General features: G+C 36.9%; 1 protein-coding gene across 2 annotated transcripts in view; it reads right to left on the bottom strand.

Moving 5' to 3' along the window:
- aopep (aminopeptidase O (putative)) overlaps positions 1-21284 on the bottom strand; it is a 115839-nt gene that overhangs the window by 14086 nt on the left and 80469 nt on the right. For both annotated transcript variants that reach the window (XM_067413591.1, XM_067413590.1), the window contains one exon: positions 5026-5142. In XM_067413591.1, the coding sequence (XP_067269692.1) occupies positions 5026-5142 (117 nt within the window). The remainder of the gene's footprint in view (positions 1-5025; positions 5143-21284) is intronic.

Here is a 21284-nt window from a genome sequence, read left to right as displayed (position 1 = left end):
GCTTGCAGGTCAGTGTGCCTGATCACTATTGGCTGACCTCAGTGTGTCCACAGCAGACTAAAGTAACATGCAATGAGCATCAGTGATCTGTGGGAGCGTTTCTGTGTGCATGTACACGTTAGCTTGCAGTAATAAATTGTGGAATGTCCCGTGTAATTACTGCGTCTCTAGAGAGAGAGAAGGAGAGAGAGAGAGAGAGAAAGAGAGAGAGAGAGAGAGAGAGAGAGAGAGAGAGAGAGAGAGAGAGAGAGAGAGAGAGAGAGAGAGAGAGAGAGAGAGAGAGAGAGAGAGAGAGAGAGAGATGCAGGCAGGCACATTGCAGCTGTCCTGCCTCAGGGGTCTCCCCAGGAATGCAGCTCAACTCTGATCCCATCTGCAGCTGCCGGGTCTATACGGGGCACAGATGAGGGCACAGCGACACACATGCACGTAATTTCAATTACGAAAACCCGTAACCATGCATGCACAAGCTTATTTTCAAACAGTCACATGCACATGCTAATATACCAATACGTGCCTTTTTTAAACGAGTAGGTTAAGCCATGTTGGACACATGGTGCCAGCCTTACAAGCACTTCCTGATACAGCAGATGGTGGAACTACAGATGCTCTATCATAACCAGACAAAAGCCTTCCGGTCATTTACCAGTGATGCAATATTTATAATACGTCAAGAGTGCAACCTTTAAATGTTGTGAGTCACGTCACCCTGGAAAGAGTTAATTGCAGAAGTCTGTTTGATCTGTGAGATATTTGGTTAATGTTGATTGTGCCGCCTTGTAGTTTTATTGTAGTAAAGCTTGTTACAGTCACTGGGCCTCATTCATTAATGATTGAGTACAGATTAAAGTTCCCACGCAAAATTTCCAGGTGCATACACATTCTCACTCTAATGTTGAGGAAAAAGGATTATTCGCACACCCCCACAGTAAACATAATACCTTTAAATATTACCATTTAAAGGCCTTTCTTCACCTGTACAGGTGCAAACGCATCCTTGCACTCTCTAGAGAGGAGCTCTAATATACAAAGAGTAAGATATTTGTGTGTATGTATATGTATTTAAATGTAATGCCCCTTGCTGAACTTTCAAATCACACCAGTGTGATTGTCCCCTTGAATTATGAAATTGTATATATATATATATATATATATATATATATATATATATATATATATATATATATATATATATATATATATATACACACACACACACACACACACACACATACACCCTTAATAATTCAAGGGGACAATCACACTGGTGTATATATATAATGATTTCTGTGTGAAAATGTTCATGCACAGGTTTTAAATAAATACTTAAGTATGTGTGGTAAATGGTAAACAAGATTGTTGTTTTATGCTTTCACTGTTTCGTATTGTTTGGATTCCAATCCTCTTCAAATGTACCGGGTTTCAGCTGACCTCTGATCAAGCAGCCCATGTTACACATGCTATTACAGAGCACTAGAAGACTTCTGATATGCCTTTTATCAATCGCTCTCTTCCTGGCTGGTTGTCCATGTGAACTTATTGACCGTGTTTTGAGAGTAGCTGTGATACAATGCGTTCTGTGTGCCTGACCAACAGATGGTATTCGCACTCGCGCACAATATACACACGCACACGAGTCCTCACATGAAACAGCATACCACAACGCTCAGCCCTCACGCTTTTGCCTGTGCTCGCACGAAATACACAGCACACATGACGCGCCAAGGACTGAGAGGTGCTATTCTCTCCTGACTGGCATGCTTAATCCAAACGGAATCCATCCCAAATACTGTTCAAACACCTGAAAAACTCCTACGCAGAGTTTTGAAGTACGATATTGTGCAATGGAATGGAGGCTGTACTGAGGGCGGATTAACTTAAATCGTGTCCTAAATTTGACCCTCTAGTAGTCGTCTAAATGCATCATTCATTATTCCCTTATAATTCAAGTATAAACAAAATATCTTCAAACACACATGCACACACACACACACACACACACATGCTGGGTTTTCATGTTTAATGGGGACTTTCCATAGGCATGACTTTTATAATGTACAAACTGTATATTCTATCCCCTTATACTACCCTTATTTCTAAACTTACCATCACAGAAAACTTTGTGCACTTTTACATTTCCAAAAAACTTCATTTTGTATGATTTATAAGCAATTTACCTCAAGGGGACCAAAAAATGCCCCCTAGAAGGTAAACAATTAATAGTTTTACTATCGTTGTGGGGACATTTGGTCCCCATAACACACAGACACAGAAACATGTCTGCTTTGCTATCTTTGTGGGGACTCCATAGACGTAATGGTTTTTATAATCTACAAACTGCATATTCTATTCCCTTACACTAACCCAACTTCTAAACCTACTCATCACACAAAACTTTCTTTGTATGATTTATAAGCCATTTTCTTTGAAGGGACCAAAAAAAAAAGTCCTTAATAAACCAAAAATTACTGGTTTTACTATGCTTGTGGGGACACTTGGTCCCCATAATGTGCAAAGGCACAGAGAAACATGTCTGTATTGCTATCTTTGTGAGGACTCACCATAGACATAATGATTTTTATACTATACAAACTGTATATACTATATATACTAGTGTATATACTATACACGTACACTAACCCTACTTCTAAAACTACTCATTACACAAAACTTTCTGCAATTTTACATTTTCAAAAAACTTTATACATTTATAAGCTTGTTTCCTCATGGGGACCTCAGTTTAGCTCCCCCCGGTGACACGAGTCCCCATTGGTCAGTGTGCATGCAATCTCCCACAATGATAAGATGGTGTAGGTCAGGGGAGTCAGTCCTGCTCCAGGAGGGCCACTGTCCTGCAGAGTTCAGCTCCAACTCCAATTAAACACACTTGAACCACCTGAAGGCAGACTAGAAACTTCTAGACAGGTGGGTTGAGGCAAGTTGGAGCTAAACTCTCCAGGACAGTGGCTCTCCAGGACAAAGTTTGGATACCCTTGCTGTAGATTGCCAGGGCATCGCTATACAGTTGGGAAGGTGTTCTGTTTTATCTTGTTACTATGCGGTTGCTAGGTACTGGACGATTGTGGAGGGCATTGCTACGTGGTTCCTCACTAAATGTGTGTAAATCTGCCAGAATGGTACAATGTTATGTAGATGGTTGCCAGGCTGTACTGGCTGGTTTGTTAGAAGGTAGCTTACAGGTCCAGTCAAAAGATTCCACCCCTAGTTCTCAAAGACATTCAGGTCTCTAGGTATGGCTCAGAACCCTCCATCATCGTAAGTCTACAGGATGTTTCCACCCATTTTATTGTACACCAGGTGAAAATTACAAGTCTGATCGCTTTACAAAAGTAAACGGCACACCTCTCTTCAACAAGACACACAATCTAAGGCATAATTCATGTCTGTAAACGAGTCATGACGAGTTTGATACTCAGGGTTAGGGGTTTGTTTAAATCCCTAACCCTTAGTGTGAGCAATATTAATGGCCATGCTTGTCTTTGCAAGTACCACTAATTATGAAATATCCAGTGATTCATTTCTTATTTGAGAACAACGCCCAGTCATGACCCACATAGACTGAGTGGCGCCGAACACACCTCTCAACTTTATTCTGACCTTAAAGCGATCCTAATGCGGAGCTAATAATTATGCACAGCTAATAAGGATTCACATCTATTTTAAAACATGAAAATTATGTGTCAGCAGCAATTCACGAAAGGAAAAAAGAAGGCTAAATGGCGACGGTGCTTCAGGATGGTAATAAATGGCTACAGAGGGCAGGAGAATTAAATCTGTCTGAAAGAAAAGATGACCGTCGGAGCCTGGGAGCAGCAGCAGAGAAAAGAAGCCAGAGAGTGGGTGGGACGGAGGGAGGGGCACGTGGTAGTAATAACCTGATTTATTTTTAGAGGACCTTTTGTTTTTCCTGGAAGGTCTTGATGAAAACCTCCCATTGGGCCTCGGTTTGAAACTAACTGTGGTAGTCTGGGACTTACTGTGGTCACCATTTCGTATTATCTTACATCATTCCTGCTGCCAAATAGTGCTTCATTTCAAAAGAACGTTGTGGTAGGTCACTGCTGGCCTGCCAAATTTTGCTCCCAAACAGAAGCTGGCCTCCTCTGAATTGACTAAGAATCACAAAGTGGCCTAATTGGCTGCTGGGACAGTAATTGAATCAGGAGGCAAATACCACAGAGGTTAGCATTTGGCTAGCGTGCGCTTCTCAAAGAGAGCAGAGCACGGCCCGAAACCCCTGTACGTCTTAAGAAGAAAACTCTCCACATAATCTGAGAGAAATCAGATAGCTTTACTTGCGTTCGTCTGATACGGCCATGCGAGAGGACGTTTCAGGGAATTCAAGTAGACATGATATTTTCGAAACCTCTTAAACAGAATGATGAGATTACTTACAAATAGATGCAAGAAACTTATTCACTGGGGTATAAGAGTAAATGTCAGCGGTATTAGTGTTACAGCATTCAAACTCAAGGACGAGAACAACATAAAATGATAAGACTGATGGATTGGTGTGGTTTTTCAGACGTGAACATAAGAGGTGTTGGTGGAGACGTGACAAATGAGTTCAGCCTGCCTCTAGTCAATATTTGAAAAGGTGTGGAGAGGAAACGGCAAAAGAGAGAAGGTATTAAAAACACTTATACTGGTCAATAAAATTCAAAATAATAATAGTTCTCCTTAAAAGCTCTGCCTCCAAACTCCTAAAAAGGGTTACTTATCTCTTCATGTTTAACTGGGATAGAAGAAACTAATTCAACATTGAAAAGAAAAAAGGGATTAGCCTCCAACAACTATGAACTTCTAAGACACTAATATGACATAATGTGAATGCACTTAAGCCATAAAACAGATGTTTTTCATCTTTTTAGTATCCTGATTGTAGTCTCATCAAGATAAGTATGCATATGGATACGCAGTAGTGATGCTGCAAGCAGGTCTGGAGGCAAAGTAAACAGTCAAATGCAACAGTTTGGTGGAAATATATGTAGGAGTGTTGATTACCTCAGCATCCTGGGCCTGCAGGTTATAAGTAGTCTGAAGGAGTCTTAACGTAGACAAGCTCAGCTTTGGTTCCTCTAGAAGAAACTCCAACAGAAGCACCAGCTGCTCTGGGCTCAACTGAAACAGAAAAACAAAAGGATTGTGAATAATGTTATAAAGCTAGCATTCAGGGGCATGACACTTAGTATTTTTGAGGGGGCAACAATGGGACTTTCAGCAGAATTGTTTGTGTTGTTGTGGAAAAACTAACTCCAAGTTCACTGTAATAATTACTGCATTGTCATCATATCCGATTATACTTTTGAGTTATTAAAGCGAGAACATGCCCTATTCATGCATTTACTGTCAATATTCCAGATTATTATGAATATTAGGCCTATAAGTCCTACATCGATTTAGTCTTCTATGAATTTTGTAGCTTTTAAAAACAAAATTTAAAGCTTACAAGTATTGATCACAAAAACTGCACAATATCCCTGGTGCATTTTCTTTAAAAAAATCTGTTTTTTGAAGACTTGCAAACCTAAAATCGTCCATTGCCTAGTGTATAGTACAGTCGATCAGTAAAACTAATTTTAACACATGGCAAAAAATTAATTTTATGTAATATTTTGGACAGATTCCCCAACCACCAGCACATAAAAAATCAATGGTTCTGCAAAAATCGCCTAGGTTGTGTGTCAGTTTCAAAATTAAGAGATTCACCAAAAGATGACACATTTAAGGCACTATTAATTTTGTATCTACAATATTCTAAGATTAGAGTAACGTTATAGTTACCTAAGCAATGTGTAGAATATCGGATGTCAATAAAATACCATCAAATTACATTTCAAAGAATTATTGCAGCTTCCATATACATCAGTGTATATTATTTCACAAGTATTTGTCTGTATTTAAATGTCAGATAAGATAATTCTATAAATATATGAACAGTTGTGTGATTGTCCACTTCAAATTGTGAATTATCAAACGTATACACAACTTTTATGGAGCAATAATGCATTAAATTGATCAAAAGTGAGAGTAGACATTGATAATGTGCTGTTATTTTGTATTCCTTTTGTAAAAAATGTATTATGGTTTCCATATTAGCATAACTGTTTTAAACATTGATAATAATAAATGTTTCGTGAGCACCAAATTAGCATATTAGAATGATTTCTAAAGGATCATGTAACATTATTTTATATTTGTAATTTATTGTAATATTTACAATATTTTAATATCGATAAATATAGTATAATAAGAAATTAAAGTTGAACCAAAAAATTGAATTAGTTCAATAATGAAGTTTTTTGTTGTTTTTGTTTGTTTCCAATGTTTAAGTTATACTTTCTGTTTATATTATTGAGGATTAAATTTCAATGCAATATTTTTTTTTATTCATAATTTAAATAACACAAAATCTGAAACAGACAAAGGCTCAGATGAAACACAACACAAAATGATTTACAGGTTTCAAATGCCATCAAAAATAACACCCATGAACCATGATGGCATTTTCAGAAGGTTGAATAAGACATCAATGCTGTCTTTGAAGAGCATCAGCGATCCGAGCAGGAAAAGAGAAGCACGTTTTGAGCACAAGCTTAGAGTGGGAAGAGCATTCCAGCGAGTTAGAACGAGAGCGAAAGGAAATAATTAAACCTCCCTCCCTTAAAAGAGCTCCTCTGATAATCTTCAGAATAAGAAGAAAATCACATTTCTCTCACATCTCGAAAAAGCAAAGTCTGCATAATGGTTTCTAGAGTATAGACAGCTAATGGAGGGAAGGAATGCTTTGGGATTTGAGCGCTGGAAAGATGCTTTAAAGTCTCATCTTGCAGTATGGAAATCAGGCCTAAACCAATTATCGCATGAAATAGCTATATTTACATGGGATCATGTTTCTTTTTTAATTCTTAGCCTGCTTACTCTTGTTTTAACCCATCTTTCAGACGTTAAAACGTAACATTCCACACATAAGGAATTATACAAAAGTCTCAGACTGGTAAAAAATAAAAAACCCTATGTACCGTACGTTGCCATGATATTATCAAAAAATTGTGCTTCCTTTCGAAAGGCATAACAGAAATTATGAGTCATCATCATAACGCATGCCGGCAAGCATTTATAAAAGCACAACAGTCAGAGCGAAACAATCAAGAATATTGCTGACCTGACAGCATGCTTATATGATTTTGGTGTGTGTGTGTGCGCGCGTGTGTGCATGTGTGTGTGTCTGTGTGACAGACAAAGACAATTTCTACCTACTGCTTTTATCTCATGTTAAAAGTCCTGTCAAAATCTATGGTAAAAAATACAGCTGTGGTTGACAGAAATTCACAGTAAAATACAGTGATAATTGGTGCCTGTATATTTGACACTTTGTAGTGATATAATTCATTAACTAATGTAATGTTAATATACCAATCTATGTGAACTATTAAAATGCTTTATATATACTGATAATGTAAGTGCCATACTAACACAGACAGACAGAAGCGCACATAATACAGTTAAAATTAATAAAAATTTGTTTGACCATAAACATGACACAAAAATAATGCTAAACTAAACAAGAAATTGTTAAATAAAACACCTAAATGTAAATAAACGACAATAAAAAGTAAGACAAAGCCTTAATATTTAAATAAACTTCTGGGAACATATTTTTACTGTTTTTAAACAATATTTTACCAAACATAAAATATTTGTAACATATATTTTGTAAATATAGTAAACGTATATGTGTTGTCTTACTAAATATACTATATGAATATAAACATATATAAAATGCAGTATAATATAAAATATAAAAAAATATAAACCCTCATTGGACTTAGCAGTAACATAGTTTTCATGATAGGTAAAGTAACTTAGTTAACCAATTAAGAAGTGATGACTGTAGCATTTCTCTAGAGAGAGGGAGAGAGAGCAGACTGAGGCTGGAGATGGAGAGAGAAACAGGAAAAGGGAAATGGTGGAGTGAGCGAGGGACACGTAGACGGGGCTGGCAGAAAGACTGATGTGGTAGGAGATGGGTGGTGGCAGGCCTGCTATTATTACTCCATTATCACATCAGGATCTGTAGAGCAGTGATGCACAGTCTCCTCCCTCCTGTGCCACTTCCCTTTCTCTGTCCGGCCAAACCCACACGCACACACCAGCCACACACACACGCACACACACACACACCGCTGCTCTGCCTGGGACATCTCTCATCCGCTGTATTAAATTAGTTACACCTTAATATGGTAAATGAAGTAAGCCACAATCATTAGCATTAGCATTTTCAAATCCCTACTCATGGATGCAATTTCATCAATGTCTCGATCCGTTAAAATATCCTTCCCTAAAATGGTTAGGAAATGTGATGCTGTACCCGCCTAACCAAAATAAGAACTATATTTGTCTGCATTACTGAAAAAGGGGAACTATTTCACTCTTGACTGCTCTGCGACCATTTAAGAGGTTAAAAGAACCAGAACCCAGGACGAAATAACAGCATCAAAAGCAAAATTATAGTAATTTGACCGTGAGAAACCCAATAAAGTCATCGCGCTTTGAAGAATAAGTGGCAAGGGTCAACTGTTTTCTCACTCAAATCCACTGTGAAGAATTAATGTGGTGGAAAGCAAAGACTTCTCACTTTCGGCCGATAAGCGGGTACATCGCCGCCTCGGCCTCCGCTCTGTCATTAAGAGGCATTCACAGGCCCACCCAAGATCATCGGATCCGCTGCCTTTGAAAGACGAGAGGAATTTAAAGTCATAAAAGATAGAGGGGAGACGAAAACCTCCTCCACACTCAATTTGCCTCAGGGAATGGCAATTGTTTCGAGATGGCAGTAAAAACTTTTCCACAAAGGGGAACAAACAGCCCTGCTGTGCCCTAGTCCACTCATCTTGTCAAAAACGGGACAGAAAAGAAAACAAGGTGATCAGCTATCCGGGGGAAACACCCTCCCACAATACATCACTCTGCAAAAAGCAAAACGGGATTTTCCGTCACTTGGTTTGACCCAAGTAGGAAGTTGAGGACTGGATTTTGGTGTCAAGATGGTTTTCGGCTTTCTTTTAGAGCGGGTCACTGCTTAATGTTATTTGAAAAACTTTTTTTCTACTTAAAATATCATATTCCATATATCAAATATATCATACATATTCATACGTTAGTCACATGTCGTGATGCAACACCCCAAAACTTAATATGTATGAATTAATAATTCATGCTTTTAAAAAAAATCTGTGTGATGCAAACCTATATGTAATCGAGGTGTAAGAAAAATTCACCACTTGATGTTTAGAGTCATTACATTTAAATGTTGGTTTAAAATAGTATAAGAGTTACCAAAACCATAGTGTAAATAATACATTTTAAGCACTTTAAAATAAAAAAAACATTCTTATTTATGATTAACCCTTGTATTACTGGGCATAAGCGAGCCTAAGCTCCAGACAGCAGGACGCAAAGGTTAACATCTCCACTCTTAGAACAAACACATACCAATGAAACAGGATAAAGTAGATATTCAGGGAGATCACAGACTAGAAACACTCGTGTGACAATGTCAGCAAGGCTTTCAGCACAGCTCAAAGCCTAATTGTCAACCCTGAATTCATCATTTTGTCATTTGGGCCAAATCAAACAGAAAACCCTGGAATTAATCATCCGCCATTAACACACTTGCCTCTGTGAGCTGCACGGACGTCCCATCCAGCATAAGACTCCCTCCACGAGCACAGCTCCACACATGCAGTCACTCTGGGCCGAGTGTGTTTGGTTTTCCGCTGCTTTTTCATTTCTCTCCACATGAAAGACTCTTTTCATGCAGTGTCCATTAAAGCCATGGAAAAGTTAGCAGCGCGCAAATAAACAGAGTGAGAAGCTTAATGAAAAATTATGTATTTTTAAATCAAGAGAGCTTTCCTTCGCCTAATTTCATCTCAATCGCCTCTGTTTTAGTCATTGGTGCAGTATCCCAACACTTCTAATGGAGTAATATTAATAAAATACTCGATTGTCTCCAAATACCCTTTCAATGGAAGTCAGAAAGACGCAATTCAGGCTCTCTTAGTTTGTAGAGAGGACGGATTTATCATTTCCCTGACGTCTCCTATAAGGGGGGAACTGAGCAAGAGGACGATGTGGTGGGTAAAGAAGAACAGTGACTCATAGGTACTGAGATTATGTTTCTGTTTGTGGAAAGTGAAAGAACACACACACACTCAGACACACCCTGCCACCGTTATTTCTACACAAGCTGGAAAACCAACGCTTGCATCTACATGGATAGATTTATGGGAAAGTTCCACCAAAAATTTAAGTTCTGCCATTATTTACTCACCACCATGTTGGTTTAAACTTGTATGACTTTCTTTTGTGTAACACAAAAGGTGGATTTTTGCTGAAAATCTTTCAATTAATTGAAAGTGAATGGAGTCTGGGGCTGTCAAGCTTTAAAATGACAAAAAGCACCAAAAAGTATCCTAAAAGAAGTTCATGCAACTCGTGCACCATATTTCAAGTCTTCTGTAGCCATGCGATTACTTCCATTGTGTCTATTGTCTGTGCTTTTTGAGGCTTGAAAGCTTCATTCCCATTCATTTTAATTGTACGGAAAAGTGCAAGAACCAAGTGCAAGTGCAATATTCAAAACTTCACCTTGTAAAAGTTCATAACGACATGAGACTGAGTAATTAATGACAGAATTTTCATTTATGGGTGAACTATTGCTTGAAGTGCCTTTGCAAACACCATAAAAAGAAAAACCAAAAGGAAAAGTACTTTATGAAGGTATGTAGTTCAAACATGGACTGCAATATGGTAGTGTGTGTTATCCTGTACAGAGGGGAAATTCCCTTCAATTAAACTAACAATGTTCTTACACAAAGTTTTATGTTCATTCAGACTGAGTGACAGTTTGGAGTAAAATCCCATAGGAAACCAGTGACATGTTCCACAAACACAGGAAAAAGGCCAAATGTTCTTTCACCTTTTGTTCACTGAATGTGCGTCTGTGTTTCAAGCGTGTCTGGAATATGAATCTAAAATAAAATGAATTCAAATAAGTCAGGAGCATTGTTTTCTTTAAAAAAATTATTGGACAAGAAATCAACCCATTAATCAATCAAACGTTAATGGGGAGTTGTAACACGGATAGACATTACATTTTTTTCTTAAAAGTTTTAGGTAAAACCCTATGAAAGATTCTTGTTTTTATAGATGCTGTAAAGGTCACCCTTTTGTTTCCGTTTTAGAACATTTTAATTACCATTTATTCTTTTTCCAGTTTACCTGTGTGACAAACGTCTTTTGAGTAAAAACTAAATAAGTTTAGAGTGACGTATAGCAGTTCATACTGTCACTGCTTGACATTTTGTTTTACGACTCAAAAACATTAGCAATTTGACAAAATGCTAGTCTAGTGAAAGAATTATGTTCACAGAAATGTAGACATAATGATTTATTGACTCTCCTGTACTTGACATTTCACTTGTTGCATAGCAACTTTTTTAACAGCATAGAATGAGAATATTTACTTGTCTTTCCATCACCTACACTCAAAGGTCCAATTATTTCCTGTTACCATTTTAAGTGACATTTAACACATTTGATGCGTTTGATTTAGGATGCTTTGATGACTAGAAAGTTTCAATGAACAGCATTTATTTCAAAAAGTAAAAAGTCTTTACTCTCACTTCTATATCACTTCAAATAATAATCTTACTGACCCCAAATATTTTAACGTAACTATTTAATTAATAGTTATCACTACAAAAAGCACGGGATCTTTTTTATTTCTTTTCTTTTTTATTTTGTATTGGTATAAGGTTTAAGACTATGTTATTTGTGAAAAGTGCTCACTCTTCTCCCCTCTGGAGCCCCTGTATCCTGCCATTGTTAATGCATTTCCAAGGTAACAGTATGAATATTAAATTAGGAACCTGAAACTGTAATCGACAATTCGTATTCAAGGGGTGATCTTCTACTGGACCGACTTCCGCTCCAAGAAAATGACACAGGCTTTGACGGAACATCTGGAAACGAGCTTTCATTTTATTTAGAATTATTATCATCAGCTCAAAGAAGACTGTAAATATGCGCATCACTAAGCATGAGTACTGAGAGGCTTTTTCACCAAGCTTAAAAAGTGTAAAACGAGGTTAAGAAAGCTGAAGGACATGAGTGAATTGATGAAGGACAAAGCAAAGTGTTCGGTATAAAAGTTAAATGGGTACAGCCTAGTGCACTGATGTGAATTTCTCAAAAGATGCCGCCACTATAAAGCAAAACCTTGGAAACGGAGATGTTCTACCTCTTTGAAACCTCTTGCGTTGGGTCCCCTCGAACCTTTGCCCTGTGGAGGGTCTTGTGTGTAAGAATGCACAACATTCACTCCCTGTTATTCTTGCACATGAGTCTGTGCCTAAGTGGCATTATTAAAATGCCAAGTGTGATTTCTGTGGCAGTTTTACGGCTTCTGGGCTTTTTATGCTGTCTGACCACAGCCTCATAAAAACACACTCCGGCATTGACAGACGGCATAACACCCGGCCTAGGGTACTTGAGTTACACTTGCTTTTTTTTCTTGTGTCTTTCTCTCCCTTATTGTCTTTATCTGGGCTTTTTTGTCCCACTGGTTAACTTTGCCTCAGGGTTCACTTTCAAAAGACTTAAAGCCCCTTGTCTTTGAATGTGGCAGATCTCCGAGTATCTTTGCTGTTGCAGGACGATAAATGACGACATGACACATGGCGGTGAACACTCACTGGCTCTATAGATCAGGTAATATAAGCCTCGGAGTTTCAGTGGCATCAAGGTGCACTTGTCACCACGGGGAAGGCAAGACTTTTGTGAATTATAGATCATATGGGGGTGGGCTTGCCCTTTATAAAAGCAGCACTAACTGTTATTGTGTCAACACACAACATTTTTTTGTTTTTTGTTTTTGTTTTACAGTAAAAATATCTCAACCTCCTTAAAACAAGAATGATTAATAATTTGCATTCAATACTTTTTTCTATAGTATGTTTTGTATTTATATTATATTTTGTTGTTATTTAAAGGAACTGTATGTAAGAAATGTATTTCAATTAATCATAAAATGGCCCTGATATGTCACTAGACATTAAGAAATCATGTTACCGGTAATTTAAAATATATCACTGACAACAGTATTCCAGCCAGGATACTGACATTTAAAAGTTGCTGTTGCAGCCCTCAACTGACGTTGATGTTGACATGTTGTGTTTGACATGTTGTGTTTTGGACTGAAGCCAGATGTGTAAAGTACTTTTTTTTTTTTTCCTTTACTTGAGTTTTCTTTTTCCTTTACTTGAGTAGATTTAAAAATCAATACTTTTACTTTATTAAATTTTTTAAGATTTTTTTTTTTTATTCCTTACGGTTTTATTTACATTCAAAAAGTTCTACTTCTTTTTTCTGATTACTTCATACTATTTTCCCTTGCTATTTCCAAACCTGAATTGCGCTAATGCCCAGTTTAGTTTAAATGTATTTATTCTGCCATTGAAATTAATTTTTACATTCCATGAAATTGAAACGTGTTCAGTGGTCCTTTGGAAGTGACGTCATGTTCCATCAATTACCACAATGCACAGCACCTTGACCTGGAAATTAGAATGAGAGACTTGCCCCAAAAGAGACTTGAAACTCACTGTATTTGATTAATGTCATGTTTGTAGAGATTAAAAGCTTAAAGAAGAATCTCTAGTTTTCATTCTTGCTGCTACTTTTACATTTTTAATACTAAAGTACAATTTTAATGTGGTACTTTTTTACTTTTACTCAAGTATGATTCTGGCCCGATACTTTTACTTTTAATTAAGTACAATTTTTCCTCAGTGCTTGTACTTTCACTTGAGTAACATTTTGGAGTACTTTTTTCACCTCTGCCTGAAGCTCCACCCTCCACCTATCTAGCAATCATAAAGTCTACAAACGTTCCTACTGGATCCTGCAGCCTATCTGGCAACCTCGAGACAGGGGGAGGGGGAGAGGGAGAGGGGATACGCCGCTCTACAGTCATTTGAAAGTGATTGCAGTACCAGGTATGGCCACAATCTTACATACACTTCCTTTAATTAAACTACTTTGTCTATTCATTCATACTTTTCATAAGTATCCAAATATATTTTAGGCTTATTATATTTAGAGTATCTTCACATCATAAATCAGTCTTGTTTTTTTTACTGAAAAAAAAAGACCAAAAAAAAATATGATTTTGCAACAGTGACCTGCCTTTTTCGGAAAGAAAGTAGGATAAAGACGAGGAATACGTGCAGGAATGGGACTGAGATAATGCAGACCAGACTCAAACCTGCATCACCTGTTTGAGAAGGTTAACGCTAATGTGTGTAGCATGTGTGTGGTAACCACTGCCTAATAGCAAATATAGAGTTGATAAAGGACACTGGGTGTCCTTAATTTTAAAAAAATTAAACAACCTATTCAAAAATCCAACTGCCCTTTTTAAACAGCTGATATGCTGACTTTGTGACACATCTCTAGTCTCAGATTCTGATTCTGTGAGCTGGTTCCTCAGAAGACAGATCCATACCTGTGCATAATCAAGCAGACTGCACCAGACAGCTAGCCGACGAGACGTCACTTAGTGAAAGAGATACAGTGTGTCTGTTTCGATCTTGACATGAGGGCTAATAGAGAGGAATCTGTCAAGGAGATGGAAAGTATGAATAAAGATTATGTGAAAAGCCATGAATTTCCAAACCTCTTTGTAATGTGTCAAACTAAGTTTCCTTCAATGCAACAACATTCATTATTGAAGCCCAAGCTTTAAAACTCCCAAGTGTAGCAGTGTTGTTCGAGCTTTAGTCTTTTTATTGGATAGTAAAAAAAGTAAATAGCCTTTTTTTTAATATGTCAAACTAAGTTACAATGCAACATCACCTTTAATTTCTACACAAATAATAGCACCAAGCGGAATTGCTGTTTTCTGAAGGAAAACCTTCAAATATCAAATCTATTGAACCTTCACATCTTTCACCAGCTTATAAAATCCCTCCTAGAGTCCCGCCTTTACAGTAACACCTCCATCCCTATGGACCTATAGAGCTCAATGCATGTTGGTGCAGTGTAATCACGAAACCACCCTCCCTCTCATGTCCAGCAGCTGAGAAAATAAACATGCCATAGATGCACTGCCTCTAGATACCATGCACTTGAAAGGTCTATTATGTTTGGCTACAGCTGTCCTAACAAGAAAGGTTATGTTGACCTTGCTCTTTGAATACAGAGTATCCAGAAGCTTTCTTGATGGGTATTGTTATACAGTTGTTTCTGAAATCTTTTAAGTGATTTCTCATCCACCGTCTAGACTAGTTTAATCACTTTGCCCTAAACTCAACTTGGTTATCAAACACATAGTGTGCACTAAAGCTAGAAGTTTAATCAATGAAATCAAATTAGCCTACAGTAAGGTCAATTTGTTAACATAAGGTAACCCTTTGGGTTTCATGAATGATTCATTATTATAACAATGAACAATACTTTTACTGTATTTATTAAACTTGGCTAATGTTAATATAATAAAATATTGTAATACATGACTAATCGTTAAAAGATCCAGATCTCGATTCAAACATCCACACAATCTTATTCCTAAATGTCAATGATTCTCCTGTGTCTATTAAACCTTTGACAAGTAGCGAACATTCAAATCTGCCGCTAAGTCAGAGAGAGTGAGCTATCATCACGTATCATGAAACAGATTACATTAACAGACATTAACAAACTGTATTTTCAACCACACAATATCATCATTTCTGTCTTCTACAATTATTTGTATTATCACAGAAGTACTGGAATAAAGTTTATAGTTTGGATTTCTACGGAAGCGATCAAAAGAGAGTAAATAGCCATTTTTTTTAGGTTATGTTAACCTAAATAACAATTTGTTAAAATTAACAATTAATTTATATATATATATATATATATATATATATATATATATATATATATATATATATATATATATATATATATATATATATGTGTGTGTGTGTGTGTGTGTGTGTGTGTGTGTATGTATGTATGTGTGTATGTATGTATGTATGTATGTATGTATGTATGTATGTGTATATATATTATGTATATTTGTTTAGTTGTCCAGAATCGTGATCTCTATTTTAAACAACACAAAAAAAAATCGTGATTCTCAATTTATCCAGAACCATATAACGCTAATATTGTTAATATAATAATAAATGATAACATTAATATAATATTTTAATAAACTAAAACTAACAAATAACAATTAAAATAAAGCATAAATAAAATAATACATAAATATTAGATGAAACCTAAAAAACTTGAAAGAACATAACCCATTTTGCCTTGGCAGCTAATTAAAATAAGTTAAAGTAATAAAATTACTAAAACTAAAATAAATAAAGTAATGAAACTAATAATAATAAACTAATAAAATTTAAAAAAATGCATAAGTAGCGCCAAAACATAAAAGAATAAACCAACATTAATCTATATTAATAAATGCTATAAAATTGTTAATAGCTAATAACAAATGCAAATTAATTTAACTTTATCGCAATGAACTATAAAATGTAAAATTGTGCAGTCCTTGCATTAAAGGTGATGTGCGTAATCCCATCCAGCCAGACAGCAACATTAGCTTAACCATTGATATGAATTTGGGGTGGGGCTATCTGTTTTTCTGACCAATGGGAGACGAGGGAGTTTTCAAACCTGGAAACATGTTGAAACCTAGTGCTATTTCTACCTAATAATTATTTGGTTGGTGTAACCTACTATAATAAAGTAGATTTAGTCATCATAAATAATTGAGACTTGAATAAGACTATCTGACAAAAGATTTTTCACCATGTGGGAGGGTGAAAGACAGGAAAAAAATGAGGAAAACAGGGAAATGTCCACAACCCACAGCCGCATAAAGGACAGCTTTGACGACAAGAACAAAAGGTCTACTTGTGTGAATAATATCTGCAAATTGGGTGACAAAAACAAACAGCTGTGGGTGAAACGCTGTGAATAAAAAGGGGGATCACTGCGAGGAAGGGGGCATGCGTTCAAAGCCTAGTGAAACAGGCTTGTATCATCGCAGGTGCTCGGTGAACACACACAGACACAACAGCGTCTACTATATGGTGACTGATTGGTAAACAACGGGAGTCGCAACAGGGAAGATCAAAGCTAAATATATATTGTTAATAAAAGCACCTGTTGAAAGACACTTTGATGATACCTGTTTGAGAGGGCATCAAAGCATGAAGAGACCTTTGTGTTTGTCTACAAACAGCTCCTGACACCACAATCCAAACCAGAAGATGGCTTTGAAAAACAACGCCTCGACTGGTATGCGTGTTGTGGTCTAGACCGAAGGAATTTATGGATTTGTCGTCCAGATGTCATGGCAGGGTTACCTCTAAATGATCCCTAAAGATGACTGCACATGCCATTTAAGGATACTGTTTTTTTCACCAGCCACCATCTCATAGGTCACCTGCTCCACAGACTCACTCCACATAAGCTCCTTGTTCATATTGAGTTACAATTTAATCAAAATGAGAAATCTGATTAGACTCCTCAGACTCCTGGAATATGCCATTATATGAGTTCGCCAAGGGCTTAAAAGCCATTTGGTGTGCTTATATCTGCATGTTTTGTGATGTATGATTCTGTACACATACATGATTCTATATAAAAGGGAGCATGTATTATTTCGTCATTGTCTTTTAGCAGGAAATTTACAAGTTAAAAAACAAAACGAGGAAGATGGAGAATATGAGTTTTTCACTATAACTAAATATAAACCTACAGCTGGCATGTCATAATTGGTAATTTATCCTTTTTATCAAATTATACAGTCAGTATACATACTTCACATTCAGGCAGACGTTTCCCCATGTCAAATGAATTTCCTCCATATGAGCCCGAGCGGATTTGTGAGACGGGGGAGAGGAAAGCAAACCTCACAAATAAATGAAAATGTAGCAGATAGCATCAGTTCCTGCTAAAAGCCTGCCCGGGTTCATCTCCCTCCATGCTGGCATAGTAGCTGCCACCTGGCGAGACCCTAGCGGGTTGTGCTATGAAAATGAAATGTTAGCGTGTCTGCAGGGCTGGACAGGGGTCTGGTGACTAGCTGCAGATGGGCTGCCTGCTGAAGCCAGCTTACTGCCCCCTGCTAACCTTCAGATTAGACCTTGGAGCTCACGGGGTTCGCAGAGAGACTAAGCCCAGATATCTTTCTCAATATCCGACGTTCCTTTCACGCACCACTGGATCTTTGGACCCAAACAAAACATGGAAAAAGGGAGTTGGTGTGCAGTGTCAGGGAGTAACTTATTTAAAGCAGCAATGCTACTAACTTGACCTGATTTTTTAGTAGCTTGAAAACAGTAATTTATTCCAACAAGTAGCAGGGTAACGTGACAAAATGCTACAATACTAAGTGCATCCCAATTTGCATACTAATGCATTGCTCGATGCCATAGTATAAATACTGCAATCAGTGTGCTGACACTGAAAATTCCATCAAGAAGGGCAGAAGTTCAAATACCCGAATGACAATAATTTAACTGAAAAAACAAGGTGTGGAATGACACACTAGTCGTCTAAAATTCGCGTATAATACATAGTGCAGCATTTAAGTCTATTACTGTATGTATAGTATTGTACATCATTTGAGACATAGTACTGTTTTTTAATGTAGTTCTATGTAAAAATGCTCTCTATACAATCATATCGCACAGCCTTGACTCTTGCTCTATTGTAATGCATTATTGACATAACAGTATGACTTACTGTAAAGCTGATGGGGTGTGTTATTTAATTAGCTGTACATTGTAAACGGTAAACGGTTCTCTTGCTCTTGTATGTAGAATTGAAAAGTGCAGTTTAAGGGGAAGTCACACTGCACTTTTTGTTCCGTTGACTTCCATTCAAACGCATACGAATCATAGACAGTAAAAGAAATGGACGGAGCGATCCCATTGCCTTCTACGGCGTGTAGATGTGACGTGAGCCTCCTGTCTGACAGCTGTAAGTCTTCTAGTAGTTGTGGAAAGTGAAAGCTGAATCACGTTGTTTAAATATTTTCTCCCGTTGCTTTTGGCTCACTATGGGCTTCTCCCCATTCTTCCCCCTTGACTTTATCAGACTTTATGTCTCCACGTCCCCCCGACTGTCTCATAGACAGTAAAAGATTGCCTGCGAGCGTCTCCTCAGGTCTATACGGTAATTTCTCAACTGTGCGACAGAGTCGCGTTGGTTATGACGCAATAGTTAGCCTATTTTTACAAAAACAGCTTCTACGGGGCGATAGTGTAAGATACAAGTTAACGGAGCCGTTTATGCATTGTCTTGTTTCTTTAGAAATAAACAATGGAAAAATGGAGTCTTTAAACGTCTCAGATGTAATGTTATTCACTGTCAAAGTGACTCAAAAATGAATGGGAGTCAATGGGATGCTAACAGCAGGTGATGGCTTGGTTAGCAATGGCAGCCCCTAGGGGTGGAACGCTTTCCAAGCGCTAGATTACCCCCTTGATACGAATGTGTCAGACCGGAAACGCAAGCGTTTCGCTGCGTTCCAAACTTCAAGTTTGGTGAACTCTGACCTGCAAATTCACATCACGTGAAGACGTGACCAGTAGAAGATTGATACGTCATGCCGTGACCTCTGAATTACAAGAACAATATTTTTGCAGGAAAGTCTAGTAGTTACTAAGTATTATTACAACTTATATGTTGAATTCATGTTTATAAAAAAGATGCTTCAGAGTGTGACGTCATATCACAACTATTGCAGTGTTCGAAGAAATTTGTTCAAAGTCTAGTGACCGCGGCTTTGGTTCAGAGAGTTCTAGAAAATGAACTAAAGAAAAAAAAGATGAGCGACCAATTCAAGGCCCTGGACAGCACTGGATGAGTTTTGGCATTTTAGAGTGTTTTTATTGCTAAATGTTTCATAGGCTGATATTCATTACTATATTTTTTACTTTGTTTGTTTTGCTGTATTTAGTGAGCTTTCACCCTGATTTAAATTAATTCAACATTCATAATTGTTCATTAATTCAAAAAATCTTGTTTTTCTGCCAATTTTGTCTAATTAAATTATAAATTACATAATCAGCTTAAAAAGATATTGCTCCAGCTTGATCTCATGAGAATTTGTAATAATTTGTATGAAATGAGACAATTTTCATACAATCAAAGCATAAAATAACATCTTTAAATATCATATTTCTATTGTAAAATGCTGATATGTTATGTTTTCGAAATAACCCCTAAACCAAACACATACATTTTATACAATAAGTAGTGCAAGATCATATAATTTTGCCATCTTGAGCAAATTATTACTTAGTTGACATGAAAGTGTTTTCTGCACCCTTAAGTAGCTTCAGTGTAAATAGACTTGTCAGTAAGATTTTACAAGGGTGTGGCAGCCTTCGAAGAAACTTTCTCAATACTGATGGTGTGAATGCATACAAACACAATGTCTAGAGCCCTCTGCACACTCAAAACTCCCTGCGCAAAGTAAAGAGATTCTTTAAAATCATTTACAAAATGGTTCACACACATGAAAACTGACTACACACAGACTGTTTCATGCAGCATCAGAGGACTGTGGCAATGGTCCTTTAACCTCTTAACCCTCGCCCTGCCCTGAGAAATAAATAAAAAATGACATACCCCAAATAAAAATGTCTGCAGCTCTTAAACCCTATGGTCTATATCCATAAATGTGGTCTTATTTTAAACTAGACACTTTAAATTATGTTACCCAAAAGTCATAATAACTCAAAGTAGTATAGGGACAGATTAAAACAAGGGGAAATATGCATGTAAGTGACTCACGTTTTTATTTTTTTATTAATCCCTTATGGAAAAAAATTTTAGATTTTAATTTTAATGCCCTGAAATAACCTAAATATAAAACTGAATGTCTGATCATGCTTTGATTAAAATTTGAGGACGATTCTCTCAAAAATGTAGCTTCTGTAAGCTTTTATGTCAAAAAAGACTGGGCGTCCTTTCAATAAAGTCCAATTATATTAGAACATTTGTGTAATAGTAAAGAGTATTTTTTATTCAAATAAATCTGCAATAAACTGCTAATTATAATGCATTTGCAGTCCCTGATAACTAAAACAACTATTTACAGAATTTACAAGTGTAAAAAAACTCATTTAGTTGATAAAAACAGTCTCTAATTTAGTCTGCGCGTTGTGTGTAAGTGTGTGCGC

This window comes from Pseudorasbora parva, chromosome 13, assembly GCF_024679245.1.
Source record: "Pseudorasbora parva isolate DD20220531a chromosome 13, ASM2467924v1, whole genome shotgun sequence".
In the NCBI taxonomy this organism is placed as follows: domain Eukaryota; kingdom Metazoa; phylum Chordata; class Actinopteri; order Cypriniformes; family Gobionidae; genus Pseudorasbora; species Pseudorasbora parva.
The sequence above is the reverse complement of the archived record's forward strand: the minus strand, read 5'-3'. Positions and strand labels throughout refer to the sequence as shown.